The 16,675-nt window shown below is 41.9% G+C and overlaps 1 protein-coding gene across 5 annotated transcripts in view; it reads right to left on the reverse strand.

Moving 5' to 3' along the window:
* Positions 1–15,682, reverse strand: part of radil (Ras association and DIL domains) — a 32,461-nt gene extending 16,779 nt beyond the window's left edge. Inside the window, exons 1-8 of one of the 5 annotated variants that reach the window (XM_084931827.1) lie at positions 15,272–15,681; positions 12,855–12,952; positions 11,727–11,841; positions 9,876–10,392; positions 1,998–2,105; positions 1,348–1,463; positions 1,067–1,249; positions 308–992 (exon numbers count right to left, since the gene is read on the reverse strand). In XM_084931827.1, coding sequence (XP_084787953.1) covers positions 308–992; positions 1,067–1,249; positions 1,348–1,463; positions 1,998–2,105; positions 9,876–10,392; positions 11,727–11,810 — 1,693 coding nt within the window. In that variant the 5' untranslated portion in view covers positions 11,811–11,841; positions 12,855–12,952; positions 15,272–15,681. Of the gene's footprint in view, positions 1–307; positions 993–1,066; positions 1,250–1,347; positions 1,464–1,997; positions 2,106–9,875; positions 10,393–11,726; positions 11,842–12,854; positions 12,953–15,271 lie in introns of all 5 variants that reach the window. The other 4 variants (XM_084931828.1, XM_084931829.1, XM_084931830.1 and 1 more) reach the window with 4 other exon arrangements.
* Positions 15,683–16,675: the final 993 nt, after the last annotated feature.

The following is a 16,675-nucleotide window of genomic DNA, read 5'->3' on the forward strand; positions in this document are numbered from 1 at the left end:
ACTGCTGATGAAATACTCTCCTTGTCCTCCCACAAATAAGGCGGTAATGTATTAATCTGCCTGAGTTTATCTACTGAGAATTTATTAGTATTCAAATTAAGTTTCTCCACGTTTTTGAGCTTGAACTGAAATGTTTTCCATCACTGGACAGCAAAAGTCTCATATAACATATTGTGGATAAAGAACCACAAAATACAGTTTTGTAATTTTGCTAGAAAATCATTTTAACTGGACCTCAGATAAAAAAAAAAAGGTTTCAGTTGATGTCTTTGATAATCTTTATATTACAGTAAGCCAGGCTGCTGACCTCCAGGTTCTATGAGAGACACGATCCTGTTTAGCAGCTGGTCTTCATGAGCCTGGTCAAACTCCAGCTGCAGCCTCCTTTTCTGACCTCCTCCAGCTCCTCTTCCTCCTCCATCACCCCCTGACACAGTAACTGGCCCTCCTGTTGACGTCCCCACGCTGCGGGGTTTCACCAGGTGAGGTTTGAAACCGCGTCTGACCGCCGGGGTGCTTAACACCTGCGCTGCTCTGTCCTTCAGCACGGAGCCGCACATCTTACAAGTCTGAGCCCCGCCCTCTCCCTCCTCCGCCCCTGCATCGTAAAGCTGACCCAGCGTGCGAAGGCGTGCCAAGGTCTGCGCGGGTAGTGGCTTAGAACCTGTGGGGTCCTTGTACAGAAAGATGTAATGTGCCCCGAAGGAAAGGAGGTCACCGTGCCGCAGCGTGGTGGAGCGCTCGCAGCGGGAAAAGTTCACCAGGACTGTGGCGTTGAGCACGGCCTCGACTGCAACGCAGAATCGTTGACTCTCCCCCTGCTCTTCTCCTTTGTTGTTGTTGCTGGCGTGGCGACGGGGCGCGGGGACTCGGCGTAAGCGGCAGTGGAGCGGCAGGATGTCGGGGGAGAAGAGGCAGATGTTGGGACGAGCTGATGGAGTCTCCTGACCGACCGTGTGCTGCTCTCTGTTCAGCAGATACACCAGGCAGTCCTGCAACACAGAAAGCAAAAAAAGGTCACAAAAATCAGACACACTAGAGGTCTGATTTTTGTGAGTACCCTCACCTGCCGATTGAATCCCTGAAGCAGCAGAAGATGAGGGGACTGGTACAGAGAGTGCTTCACCCCTCCTCCTCCCTGACTGCCCTCCTCTTTTCTCCGGCTGCTGGAGGTCCCCTCGCGTTCTCGGCCTCTCAGTGGTCCTGGCAGGGTGGAGTAATAACGCTTGGGCTCCTCACCCAATCCCAGCTGCAGACGGATGTGCATGCACACATTTAAGATTGAATGCACTTTATAAGCAGTTCAGTAAATACTAACAATCAATCATCTTCAGCAGGAGGCCCCACCTGGTTGAGGCTAGTCTCGCTGAGGCTGCGACAGAAGGATGAGTTGCTGGATCGGGGCAGGGTCAGCGTCCCCTTCGCCCTGTTCCTCTGGAGCTTACGAGCCTGGGCATTAATATCTACGATGAACAGCAAGCCAGAGAACACGTAGGGAGAGAGAAGGACAAGAGGGAGAACAGGTGGAGAATAATAAAGAGGAGCAAGGAGAGGCAAAGAATGGAAGAGAAAAGGGAGAAAGTGTGCTTAAACCTGGTATCTACTTTCTTAACATGTATGTTTGACAGATGGGTAAACTGAGTAGGTCTGGTTGAAGCATTTTCTCAGACTGCAGTAACACAAATGCATACGTCATGTGTGAGCTGAGTGAAAACCAACAAAACATATCCAGGCAGGAGTGAGACAGTCAAAGTCAGATGAAGTTAATGGTGCTGGATGGAGCAGCACATGTAGCTGACAACAGTGAACCAGATGAAAGGTGAACTGAACTCGTCGTGGCTCGAGTTTGAGGACGTTTGAGGCCATGCAATGGCTCACACAGATTTACCCACACACGAGAAAATCACTGGCAATGGGGGTGGCACTGGTGACAACGCAGGTAGAGGTGGTCTTCATGGCAATGACTGACAGCCACCCTACCTGAGGCCAGTCCCCACCTTTAGAGCTGGGCTGTACCACTCGACCACACCGCAGGGGGGAGCTCCTGTGTTTGCCCAGCCCAGACCGACCCATTAGAGCCACCAGGAATTGTGGGGTTTTGGGCCCTACAGCAGGGTGGGAGGGGTTAGGAAGGGGGGTAAGGTGAGAAAACACCCCCACACCAAGGACAAAAAACAACCCCCAAACACACACGCCATCCGCACAACACGAGACACAATACATGCACTGTGGAGCAAAGTGAGTCTGTTGTGCTTTAAGTGAGAAACATCAGCCGTTAGTAGAGAGAGAGATACACAGTTAAAGGTGTGAGGCACAGGATTTTTTACTCTAACACATCACTGACAAATTAGCTGCACTTTCCATTAGAAACTTAGCGTGTTTCAATCTTTAAATTTGATCTGTTTAGATGCTGTGCAGTGATATCAAATTGGATGCCTGCTGCTGGCTCTGAAGGGGAGGAAAACCAGTAAAAATGGCATCAAGTATACCACTGATGGATGATAATTGGGGTTTAACAATTCCTCCACATCCACCGTCAGGGTTACACTTGAGTTTTTAGCATATTGTTTAACCATCCATTTTCCTTATGAGCCAATTCAGGGTCACTAGATGCTGGAGGATATCCCAGTTAGAGAGCACAAGACGCAAGGTGCACCCTGGATACGGTACTTTTAATTTTTAGTGGGGAATAAAGAGAAAAATTGTTGCTCACTGCATGAACATAATTATCCCTGTTTTCACAGCCTACAAACAACTGCTGTTAACTGTTCATTGGTAGAAACAAACTCTAGCCAAGTGGGGAGGAGCGAAACTCCAGCAGACATGATTACTTACATCATGACTGGATTGAAATTTTTTTAAAAAAGCACACAGAGCGAAGCGGCTAGCTAGCATAGGCATCATGAGTGCATTACTAATTATCAGGAAATATTATTACTCATCTTAATCTTGATCACTTCCCACAGTTAAATGAACATGACTGAATGATACTGAAAATGTGCCGCCTATTAAAATGCTAAGTAAAAGAAAATCAAGCACTCCCTAAAAAATAGACACCTGACCACGTCACAGCTGGTCCCCGCACCACGCAGCTCGAAGGGACTAGTCTGCACGACTAACACTACGTTAAAAGATGACAAAATCCACATCTGGCACACCAGAAGGTGAAGGGTTTGTCCCTCACACTGGATTATCATCCATCGTTTGGAAATACTTAGAAATTAGGGGGAGTCAATCATTCTGTACAAGGCTCGCAAAATTTCTAAATTCCTGGTAGCCCTTCGGGCCGGCACTCTTCAGTTTTTGGTAGCCCAAAATAAATTTAAGTAGCCCAAATAAAAAAGAGAGCAATTTTTTTATGTTTTCAGTTTCTGTTTCTGTTTTGTTTCCGTTACAATATTATACTTTATAATATTGTAACGGAAACAAAAATTAATCAAAAAATTGTTAAAATACAAATCACAACAACTGTATAAAAATTACAATCATCAACTCAAATACTTGGTTGTCATTGAACAGAAATTTCTATGAACTTGTAAGAACTGTGTAGAACATGAATCAGTCTGTGTCAGATCCTGAATCTGACATTTCCACTGGAGTCACTGGTAAGAGGCAAGTGGAACCAAGATCTAGGACATTTGCTTTTTGAAGTTTGCAAAGACTGCTAAATTGTGCCAGTGGTAGTTCACTCTTTGCAACATAGTACGCTGTTCTAAACAGATTTTTCAGGACTTATTCTTGTGCTTGGTTTATTTTTAGTATGTTTTTTGCAATTGCAGTTTGTTCTGGGAAAGATATTGCAGACTGAGCAATAATGCATTTCTTGCATTTCTCATGGGTTCTGATGGGGTCTTTCTTAAAATTACTGGTCCCAGTAACAAAGGCGCTTGTCAGAAATTGAATGAATTGCTAGCCCCGGGATGTTGGGCTAGCGATTTTGCGAGCCCTGCTGTACAATACGATAATTATAATTCTACAACTGTTTACAACTGTTTCTAACTTGCATAGTTCATATTTCTGTATAGCTTTATATTTAATATTTCTGCATAGTTTTTATAGTTCACATTTCTGTACAATGTTCATATTTATATCCTGTTCATAGCCTGTACATATAGTTATAGCATATTCATAACATACTTTCATACCGTGTACATTGTAACATACCCATAATAGACCCATATTTTTGTACCCTCATACATATAATAGACCCATTCTGTAATATATCTATATATCTATATTATTGCTAATATGTATTTTGTAATATATCTATATTATGTCTAAAGCACTTTCTGGATGGATCCAAACTGCATTTCGTTGCCTTGTACTTGTGACATGAGCAATGACAATAAAGTTGAATTCTATTCTATTTTATTCAGCGATGGTAACTGAAAATAAATTATATGCAAAGAGTAGTGAACGCAAAAGATACAAGATACCGTGGCAAAACCTCTATGCAAAACATCACAGGGGAAATGGAGACGGCTCTCACCCCTGTCGAGTACTTTGCTACAAGTTTTATTCACGTCCATCATGCAGGTAACCTGAACTGAGTGAAGAACTATATTTTGCTTCACAGAGATGCACTTAGGTCAGGTAAATAAACACCTTATTTTAATTAACAGGAATGAAGCACAATGTAAAAGTGAAAGCAGCGCTCCTGCTGACTTTATTTAGTGTTAAGGTTTATTTTTTAAAGAGATAAACTGAATTTATTTGAATAAGAAGGAGAAATGTTAAATAAGCTTGGAAAATAATCACGATCTCAATAATGATCGAAATAATCGTGACAGTCATTTTGTTCATAACTGTGCAGCCCGATCAAATATCTTCATTTATCATTTATTTATACATATGTGGCTTACACCAACACAAAGCCTGTGTTAAAGAGAAGAAGCTCAGTAAACCATATTTCATCACAAAGCTCGGCTAATTCACCAGCACTGTTTCTGAAGCTCATGCACTGAGTTGCTGGAAACTTAAAATCTATCAGAAACATAATGATAGGTGGAGGCAGTGGATGAAGCGGAGGGTGTGGTAGCGTATCATGGGAAGTTGAACCAGGCCACGAGACACTTGTAACACATTTATAGCCTTGGTTTTACAGCAATTACGCATCTAATGATAAGTAAAATAATTTGGCTGTGATGTGCTAAGTACACGTTAAAAATCCTGGAGTACCTTTAAAGTGCAATCTCGTTTTCAAAAAGGGTGTGAGAAGTTTCACACATGGGCATGCACCTCACACACACAGAGAAGGAGAGAAAAAAGACGAGTGAAAGACAGAGACAAAAAAGACTTCAGGCTGTGAATTCTGTTAGCATTATAGCACCACTGAGAAAAGGTTAGTGTGAAAATGAACATGTGCATTAATATGTGTTAGTTGATAAAGCTGCTCTCAGACACTATATAAAGGGGAATTAAGCTGCATTTTTCCATACAGAGCTAAAAATGTCTCAAAAACACTGAAGAATTAATTAAAGAATAACACTGGTGATAATTTGTACTTCATTTGTTTACAAATCCTGTAAAATGCCAAATCCAACAATAAATTGTTCATTTTAACCAAAGACAAAGTCTAATGTGTGTGTTTGCCACAGAGCGTTCACTTTATCCCGAAACAAAATAAAAATCCCTGCGCCTCACTGTGGCACTGGCTGATCTAACCGTCCTTTACAGCAAACACTGTAGTGAATTTTATTTGCGTCAGTCTCTACGCTACTGTTTCCACGACTGCTGCCCAAAACAGAGTAAACAGGGAAAACAGAAAGACAAGGTGGTGTCCGGCAGTGGTGGTGGTGTGGGAGGTGCGGTGGACTATTTGCTCCTCCCAAAACTCAGTATAGTGGAAACACTAGAGCTGAAATGTTTTAGGTCAACTACAAATGCTCTGTGAGTTTTTAACTAAACATTTTTAAACCTAATAGTGTTGTTCTTATTTAACCTTTAACGTTAAATTATCAGAAATGCCTTTAATGAGATTTAAATTTTTTATTTTTTTTAATCAGATTTTTGATTGACATATTGGCCGACAAAAGGAGGTGTAGCCGAACTACGTGTGCTGAGCATCACCTCTGCCAATTCCAGTGACCCAATCAGACCTCTCCGCTGTGTTTGTGGTGTTTGTCTTTTCAAACTTTATGGGAAAGACAAAAAAAAACAACAACTGCATCATGAGAGCCAGAGCTCATCAAGTCTCTGCTCCACTGTTGGTGAGTTAATTTCTAGTATGCTATTATCATGCTGCATAACACTCATTTGCTGATATCTGTATCTGTATCTCCAAAACAACATGACGTGCTAACTCTGAGGATTCAAAATAGGGCTTCCCAAGCCTATATACAGTCTATATTTCCAGCCCCACGCTGTGTCACCGGATTTAAGTTTAAAATACTCACAGATCATGTTAACCACGCTGATTAAAAGAGCAATAAATCTGGTTAGTTCAGTGTTTGATGCATCAGCAAAAAGTGTTTTGGTTTTGCTTTTACAAAAAGTGTAACACTCATTTGACAGCACAGCTCAAATTAGCTCTAAGCGGAACAGACAGAGAACCGGGAGGTCCCTGTTAACAACTGAGCAAAAGGACAAGTAGATCAGAGAGTCTAATTTGAGAAACAAATGCCTCAGGTCCTCAACTGGCAGATTATTAAACGATATACTCAAAGTATTAGCTTCAATGTCAAAAGCACAGTTACAAAGAACAAGTCATGTCTGTGACTAGCCAATAAAAAGAAAGATGTGAAAAATAACTATTTACAAAATTATCATTCAGCTGTTACTGTTTTTATATAATGAACTGAGGCCAGTACAGTTACCAACCACAACCTCACTGTTGGTTATATGAACACATTGAAAGTAAGAATCCCCCTTTAAACCAGTGCCATCATTGCTTTAAACCCATTCATGTGGATGATGCTGCAGAAGAGAAACGTCATGTCTGCAGATTACCTCAGTGACGTGACAGGTAGAACATTTAAGGCTAAGGACATATAATGCTTTTCATTTGATGGGATAAAGAGTTTTCACTGGTTAAAATCCTACAAAACAAAGTGGAAAACATTATGACAATGGTGAAATTATATAGTGAGGGACATACTATAGTCCCCTTATCCCAGTACACAGATGTAATCACGTCCTTTGACACAACTTTTAGCGTAGTCAAAACCTGTGTATTTAACTTCCATGTACACTGTGATACGTCTGTGACTATTGCAGTTTACTTCTATTAGCACAATAATTTTTCTCATCAACCACATAAACTAACCTTTCAGAAAAGTTTGCTCAGGTTTTTAATTAAAATTAAAATTCTTAGAATTAAAATAAAAAAATTCCCACCAACCTTATGCTTTAAAGATGTTATGCTGCTGTCTGCACAAATACCGTTCCTCTACTAACCAAAACAATTATCCAAGAGTACCAGAGACAGGCACAACATGCCATTCTGAAATCCCTTTAAAGCCTTTTCTAGAAGTAAGTCTCAACACTAGGCAGCCATCTTCCCTCTAGGCACATATTTGGGGAGTCATTTTAAATCGTTATCTAAATAAAACAATGGTCACCAGGGCATAAAATTATCTACTGTATGGATTAACCAGTCAAATTGGATTATAGGATGAGTTTGCTGACTTTGTGTCCAAATAGGTTTTTAGAAAGCTAGTTAGTTTCTCTGCTTGCTCTTAATGTCCAGGTTCAAAACATGCATCCATCCATTCTCTTCCACTTATTCAGTTTAGGGTTGTAGGGGCTGGAGCCTATCCTATCATAGTGTGCTAATCTGTCGTAGGGCTAACATACAGACAGTCAGCCTTTTATAATGTGCCTGGCTCACAGACACAATGAAACATGGACATAGGACTATGATATCAGTGGGAAAACTGTTCTGTCTTAACTTCTCTACGCACTTTCCTGTTTATAAGTTTATGAGCTAAGTGACTCATTTTTAGTCTTACTGAATAAAAATTAAGTCTACTTTGTAAATCTTGTTCATAATACTTGTCGCATCTGTTTTTTTTTAACTACCAAAGATGCCAGCACTACTAAAATGCTCTGAAATATGCCCAACATTGGACATTTAAATTATTAATGACAAAAATAGTTCCTGAACAGGACGGAATAGCAAATGTTAGGATCCCTGTAAAGTCCTGAACTGAATTTAAGCGTGTTTTCACATCTTCAGGGTTTAGTTAATTTAAATTAGACAGACTGAACATTCTGTTTCATGTTCCCTCTTGGTGCGATTCATTTGTGCAGATGTGTACAGAGTAATCACACTCGGGTGCAGATCAAAACAACCACACGAGACCCTTTGGAGGAGGCGGTCTTGGTGTGGTTCTAAACAAACTCCAGAGCGGTTCGTTTATGGTGTGAACGTGATCAGACCTCCACTCAAACCAAGTACCAGGAGTACGTACGGATATGTCAAGGTACTGCAGATGTGTAAGGGGCTGTACGGCTAACAATTAGTTGCAAAATGAACATAGGACATTCTTGTTGTATATGCTTTTGTTGCTCCACCCTAGACCCATGTGGCCAATAAGCAGACTGAATACTTTCACATGGTTTGCTTGGAGTTGACTTTTTTTTGTGTGTGAAAACAAACTACAAGCTACAAGCTTACAAACCCATCAACTGATTTGGACCAGAGTAAATGAGCTATAGGTGTGAAAACACCCTAAAACACTCCTCGTTTCCTTCACCCTCAACCAGAAACAGCAGATTGTCCCTCCCTGGTTCTGCTCCAGATATCTTCCTGTTAAAAGGGGTTCTTCCTTCCCACTGTCACCTAGTGCTTCCCCACAGTGATTGTTGGGATATTCTTTTCTAATAATGCTGGGTCTTTACCTTACAATATAAAGTGCCTCGAGGTGACTGTTGTTCTGAGTTGGATAGTTTGCCACTATCCATTTTTTTCCTCACGAGAGCCTACATTTAATAAATGTTATGGGTTATTTAATCTTTGGTAATACATCCCTCCATAAACAAGCCTCATGCAGATTACTAAGCGACTCTCTGGCCAGCACGTAAGTTGACATAGCAACCAGTAAACCCTGGCATGCTTCATGAGAAATGTGTTGCAGCTATGTGTGACAGTGAGGCTGAAAATACTCGCTCCATCTCTACCAAAAAAACCCACAGTTGCTGCGTGTGAGTGTGTAAATGGCAAACTTTTCATCAATCAGTAAACCAATTACGCATAAAAGGTCACATCATGGTTTCAACAACGGTACACAGCTCAGTATGGATCAGTGTTCATAGTGCTGCATTGCAGATATAAAGTCACAACTGCTGTTTACCTGAGCTTCCTGAATCTACTGAACAGAGAGAATCTCGCCCAGGTGTGCGCAGCATCGTGCAGGTACTTTAACAGGAAGTGATACTGTTTCACTGTAGTACAAATGTGTCATCATTACAAAACACCAGAGTGCCTACACCCATCCACACCTCCGGTTTTGAAGGCTTCAGCTTTCACTCAATCAATCGACCAGCTGTCCAGCATCTCACCTGCACACTGCGCTGTGTGTGTGTGTGTGTGTGTGTGTGTGTGTGTGTGTGTGTGTGTGTGTGTGTGTGTAAAAAGCACAGGAGTTTGTGCCTCTGATAGAAACCTAAATTACATACCTCCTCCTCGCAGCACCTCCGTATAAACATATGCAGGCACAATATCTTGTCTACAGGATAATAACTATGACAAAAGGTTTTATTCTGCATCTTCCCTCGCTTGCACTCGTGAACGCGCACACACACACTGCAGAGGAGCTAACGAGCTGTGCTTTTCTGCTGAGTTTGACACGTTAAGAAAGGAAGGGAATTAGACCAGCTGCTGAGTGTGTACTTGACTACCTGTGTGGGTGTGTGTGTCTGTGCATCTTCCTCACCAGCCGTGATCGTATCCTTCTCCTTAGCGTTTAGTTCCTCCACCTCTGCTCTCTTGCGCAGCTCAAACCTACGTGCGTGTCCTTCTCGGGGTTTCCACAGCTCTTGGAGCAACAGCGGCTTTTCATTGTCCCCCAGCGCTCGCAAGCATTCAGTCCGCCACCCTCCTCCTCCTCCTCCCCCACCGATCACGCCCCCTCCCTCGAAACGTCCGATCACATCACACAGGACATAAGAGTGGGCAGCATCCTTGTTGAGCGAGTAGCGCTCGAGTGCCTCTTTCACAAGTTCCTGCGCGCTGGAGCGTGGCGTGGCCAGGACGCTCTTGTAGTTGGCACCGGCGCAGATTTCGTCTCCGAAAATCTTCAACACGCCGGGGGCCGAGCTCTGAGTGGAGAGTTCAGCCGGGTCGTCGGCCGGCCGCTCCGGAGGCTCAGTCGTCGAGCGCCGGTCCCCTCGGGTGTTTGTTCCAGTGTCTGTAGGAACACGGTCTCTGTAGCTTAACGTACGGTACAGGACCTGGCAAACACACAAAAACAGTGAATGTACTGCAGGGCCAGCCAGTGACAGGCATTATGTACAGTTTCTTCTTAAAAGGATCTGCATGTTTACCCAAGCTATTAAAAAACACACGTGTATGACTTTGGCTTTATGTTATCTCAGGAATAAACATCCTCATCAGCACACTGGATGAAGATGTGCTCACCACACATTTTTAAGGCAGGCAGTGTGACTTGTCATAGCAAGAGAAGCACAGGTGAAACAGTGACTTTGGCTCAGGTCCATCAAGCGCCCCGCCAAGTCACGACAGTGAGCCAGCATGCACAGTCACAAATTAAAGCACACCCATTTTTAATGGAGAGCTGAAATATCTCCTAATACAAAATAATAAAGATATTTAAGTAGTCAACTGTGCTGCACAAAGTCTCTGTAGTTGTTTATTTTACATGTGCTAAAAGTTTATGCAGTGTATTTCTTCCATGTTGGTCAGAATTTCTAGGCATTTCTCGGTTATATAGTACAAAGCAGAGACTGATGGAAATCTCGATATAACAACTTTGCCCGTGAAAAGAGAAAACCAGGCTGTATTTACAGATTTGGGGGTTGCCCTCTACAAGGTCGTCCTCTCATTAACATCTATGGTGCTCTTAGATTTTGTTCTCCATTCAAAGCTTCATTTTTATCCCTTGCACGTTTGCGACTTCACCACCGAGATCCTTTAAACCTTAAACTTTGCACTTTGTCCTTAAAGTGCAGCTGTACACCTGCACCTAAAGAACAGAGGACCCTTCTTCGAGAATGCCACTGTTCACCTTTTGAAAAGACAGATGGTTTTGAAAGAGGAGTAAAGGAGTCCAGCTATGTCCACCGTGAACGACCATCACTGAGCAGAGGTGGTGGCCCAAAACGCCAGCTATCAGCCCCCTGCGATGTAGTCTTGAAATACCATCCCAGGTGACCTCGACAAGGTCTCACAATGGTTTTAGCCTTAACCTCCAGTGATGGTAATGAACCAGGCCTTTTTTAACACCTCACCTAATATGATGGTGTACATGATAAACAGAAGGCCAGCCGCCTTCTTTTTTAACCTTTTAAAGCCAACTGAATCATATTTGATACATGTGTTTTTTTTAGACCTCTAAGCAAAGTGAAATTCACGATGAAGGGTTTTCACACATCGGTGGAGAATGTAGCTGGGATATAAGCTAAACTGACACTAAGTGTTCACAATACATCAAATAAGCAACCACTATTATTTCACTTTATTTGTTTTAATCAGTTATTTTGACCTCTGTTTTGAAGCTTTCTTCTGTGAGTGTGTCTGTAAATGCCGAGTGTTTGTGTGTGAGTACCTGTGTGAAGGTCCTGCTCTGACGTTTCAAGCGGCTCTTGGACGGCAGGGACATACTCGCCCCAGAAGAAGAACCGTAGAACATGATGCTGCTGTTTGCTTCACAGACTCCACAACTGGTGAGTAAGAACACACACTTTTAGATGCTTTGTTCCTAATTTGATGCACAGGAATTAGATGTTTGACGTTGGGATGCACTGATCCGATATTTGGATCGAATATCCAGCTGATCTTGACTCAAAAACCTGGACTAGATATCAGTTCACTGGCCTGTTCTAAGGAGCCAGTCTATTCTTTTTAATTCTATCCTGGAACGAGTCAGCAGTAGTGCATCAATTTAAAGTCATTTCAAAGTTTTCTTTGCATGTTTGCTACAGTTTCTGACTTTAGCAAACTGTGGTCATGTGACTTATGAAAAGCCTCAGACATGACGATTTCCCAGTAAACTTCTCACTCTCATTAAGTGCAGTTTAACTCTTGCTGTGAAACTTGTATTGCACTTACAGTCAACATGACATATTGCTGTCAACTTGATTGCTATTGTTCCACTTCACCTGACACCAACCAGCTCCACACACACTTGTGAAGGAGATGCAGTCACAGTGAGACTGGGAGCAGGAAAAGCAGAAACTAGAGTAACCATAAATAACACCAGTACACAGTAAAGACTCTCACACTGAGCTACTAGTGCAAATAATAAAAACCTTTTTTTTTATTCTTCATTTTATTAACTTTTTAAAACTGTTTGAGCTTGAGGTTGCCTACATTTAAAAGAATGGCTCCCACTGTCTTCCTCACAGTGAGGAACACAGCTTATTAATCTAACACTGGTACTAAATTAGATCTGTATCTGTAGCAACTGTATCCGAAGATACCAGAAGGGAAGATAACAATATAATATCTTAAATTGAAAATAGCTGGATCAGTGCATGCCTAATTTCCAAATTAAATGCACACAAACATGAGAAAAACATGCAGTAACACTGGACATACAACTACATCAAACACATAATATCTGTAGCTGGTGACGATAAAAAAAAATGTATCCACTGTAAACAGACCATGAAGACAAAAACAAACACAAAACTCTCTCTGTGTGTGTGTGTGTGTGTGTGTGTGTGGTGAGTACCTTGATGCAGATAGTATTGTTGCCTCTATGTGCAGCAGCACAGTGTGTACAGCTGACTGTCATATGCTCTGCAATTCATCTCACTGTCACCTTTCACGCTGGAAAAATAAAACAGATGATGTTCAGGTCAAAGCTGAAGGATCTCATTCATCATTAACAGCCCGTCTACGTCCTCTGGGATTAAATAATACTGTCTGCTTTTAGCTTTTTAATGAATTTATTGAAAGCACTAAGCTGTTTTCACGCCAGACTCTTGACTTTGGCTTGGTTGAAAAAAAAAAAAAACCGGCCAGGACTCTGGCTCTGTGCTGAAGGGGAACACTGGATACTGCAATGAAACTGCCTTTTTGAAAATCAAGCAGTGTCTGCAGTGGTTGTTATGTTTAATATTATGAACACACCACTATATTATGATCATTTCATTATGACACCAGATCTCATTACTGCCAGGTTTAAATATTTTCTGGGGGACAAAATAAACGAATAAACACTTAATAGATTATTTTTGTGTAGATTATATAGTGTGGACAGCAAACAGACCCATATGGCACACAGAGTTTTCTCTATGCAACTACTTATTTTTTTTAGTATATTAGAATAATGCTTTTTTGTGCATTTAATTATTTTATTTTTTTTAAATAAAACGAAATAAACTAACTAAATAAAACAATCACAGAACATAAATGACCTAAGGCTGACTACTTGGAAGCACATTTATTTATTTATTTTTAATTTACAAAGAACAGAGTAAAGCAGTAAATCACCACATTGAAAGCCTAAAACCCACACTTAAAAACACTGCTAAATTATTCAAATGGATTTTCTTTAGTTTTATATTTAATTTGTATATATACAGTATTGTGCAAAAATCTTGAGCCAACCCTCTTTTGTTTATATTTTGCAGTTTTTTTTAAAAGTGGTCTTAATTGATGCAATTATGAAAACAGAAAAGTACCATCAGATTTTGATCCATCATGTAATACCATGACAATGATCCCAAACACACCATCAGTGCAGTAAAGTCATACTTGGATAGAAAAACACACAGTGGAACACTTTCAGTCATGGATTGGCCTCCCCAGAACCCGGACCTCAACATTATTGAAGCAGTGTGGGATCATCTTGACAGAAAACAGAACAAAAAGCAGCCGACCTCCAAAGAAGAGCTTTGAATGTCGTTCAAGAAGCCTGGAGAAATATTGCTGAAGAAGAAATGACAAGAAAGCTTAACTAAGAGAGTTCAGGTTGTGTGACGAATAAAGGTGATCATACCAAATATTGACTTTAAAGCTGGGTGTTTTTGCCTCACTAACTGTATTTCCACGTTTGTTCAACACATTTCAGTAAATCGTTGCACCTTTACAAGCCAAATATAAAGAAATGAGCGGTGGCTCAGGACCTTCAATTAACCCCTACCCTACCCTACCAACCAACCAAATCTTTTTAAAATACCCTACATCCTAAAAAGTCTGTTTCCCATCTATCCCCTAAGGTGGGTCAGCTTCATTCGTATCTTTGCATGAACTCTTTTGACCGATAGACCTGTAGTGAGGGTCTCATCAGGAATCAGCTGCATCAGGTGAAAGCAGAACCTCATCCAACCCGTTTTAACTGCATCCCATTTACAACCCTAAGTTCCTTTACTGCAGAAACATTTGGCAGGCAACCTAAAAGGTGTTGTTGTAGCTGACTGTGCAGGGACTGGTGGGATAACGTGACTATTTTAAATGCCAGCTAATCCATGGTAATCTGGCTACTTGGCTGCAGTTAACTCAATCCTACACGCAGAAAGAAACACACACGGAGGGAGGGGATACCTTTTCGCACTGGTAAATTGGGTTGCGTTTAGTAACCCAGGAGGTCGTGTTACATTTAGTAACCATGTCACACAGACTTGTGCTTGTCCTTGTCTTTACCAGCAGAAGGTCAGATTTAAGCAGTGCGTTACGGAAAAAGCCGACGCCTACATTATAATATAGGACTGAACTTGTGACAGCCCGTTATTTACAGCCGGTCCGTCTGTTTACGACTTTGGATTCACTGGTCGTCAGTAGCAACCGCCGTGGCAACAAAAGGCAGGAGAAGATCCTCAGAAATTAATCCGCTGATGAGCCGTCAGGCGCGGCGCGGAAAACTCACAGCAGCCGATCTCTGACGGCAGCAGGTGCGTCTGTGTTACTGCGCGAGGTCGTTACACACAATTAATTATCAATTTATCTCAATGTTGTTTGGACATCTGCGCAACGCTCAACAAAGAGAGAGAGAAAGAAAACCTGTTTTTTACATATCGGGGAGCAGAAAGCAGTGACGCGTCTGCCTGTCAATAAAATAGGTCGCGGAAAAGTTGATGAGTGGTTCCAGCAGAGGCGAGCCCAGTCCCCTGGGGGCTCTGCCGGTGTCTGTGCGTTTGTACTCACGCTGTCTGCAGTGCGTGGCTCCATAGTGCTGGGGAATCCTTCCTGGCGTCTCTCTTATTCCCCTACCGTGCAGAAAAATCACAGGCTCTATAAATGGGGGGGGGGGGGGGAGAAAACACCCAGCTGCCCTGCTCCGAGCGACACCCAGCCGTCCGGGGGTCCCACCCACATCCCCAAAACAGCCCGTTAACTTGGACGACAGCCAGCCGCTGTGGGCTCCTGCTCCCGTGCGTACATCTCCGCCGAGTGTCCAGCAATGCCCACAGCCTCCGGCAACCGCATTCCCACATCCACAGCGGTTCACTGCCGAGCCGTGACGGAAACAGCCGAGCCACACGCGATGCTTCACCTCGCTACACCTGCTCTGGCACCAGAGTGTGTAGAGGCGACTCCCCCTGGCGGACAGAGGTGGCACTAGCACGAACTACAACGGTAGATCGGAATAAGAAGGAAACAACGTGGTCTTTTAACGCGTGGTTTTATATATTCCACTTAAAAAGTAAAATATGGTAATCGTCTTGATAATAGATCTGCAGTCGTGGAAAGTATTGCACCCTATATATAATATATAATAGAAATTATCGAATCCTTACTAAGTCTTAAAATGACTTATACAACCCCAGATGAACATCAACATGAGATACTGCACAGTGTCATGATTTATTTACAAAATAAACACTGAAGCCAAAATTCTTGTTGTGGAATGATGGACTTCCCAGAGCAGTTCCTTCCTCTTAAGATTATCACTAATGTCTGTCCTTTCTGGCAGAGTAAGAGAACCCCTACTTTCGTAGAGATGCTCACACTTGCTGATGTTCAGTTAAGTACAGGGATGGGCTTAAAAATTACCCCATTAGAAAACTGGGATTGCTGTGGGGGGCGACACCACACCAATAAGATTATAAAGAGATAAAATTATTACTGAGCAGAATAGAGTTCAGCCTATTGGTGCATTTGATTAGCGGCACCTGCCCCCACTTACCCTCTTAATTCATGTAGCAGCAGTATGGGTGCACTTACTTTTTCACACTCTTCTGCATAGTGTTGTAACTATTTTATTTTCTTATTAAGGTTGGATTTACCTAGTTTTAAGACCTTCTGTGGAACAGATTGTTTTTTTTATTATGTATCGACATGTAAAACCTCATAATTTGTGTACTTTGTTTTTTATTGTGACTGTATGTTTACCTTCTTTTTTTCCTTCTTCTGGTGTCACATTTCCTCTCCTCATATGAGGCTAATTATATAAAATAAGTCTGCCTCAATTTATTTCACTCTCCTTGAGAATGACGTCTTGATTGAATTAAAGTGGTATGAAACAAGATCAAAGGACAGACTGGTCGCTATAATGTAGTTTAGATACATCTGGAGCTCATTTTGTAATATGTTTTTGGTGTAACAAAA

This window comes from Perissodus microlepis, chromosome 6, assembly GCF_051167445.1.
Source record: "Perissodus microlepis isolate ML-2025 ecotype Zambia chromosome 6, ASM5116744v1, whole genome shotgun sequence".
NCBI lineage: Eukaryota > Metazoa > Chordata > Actinopteri > Cichliformes > Cichlidae > Perissodus > Perissodus microlepis.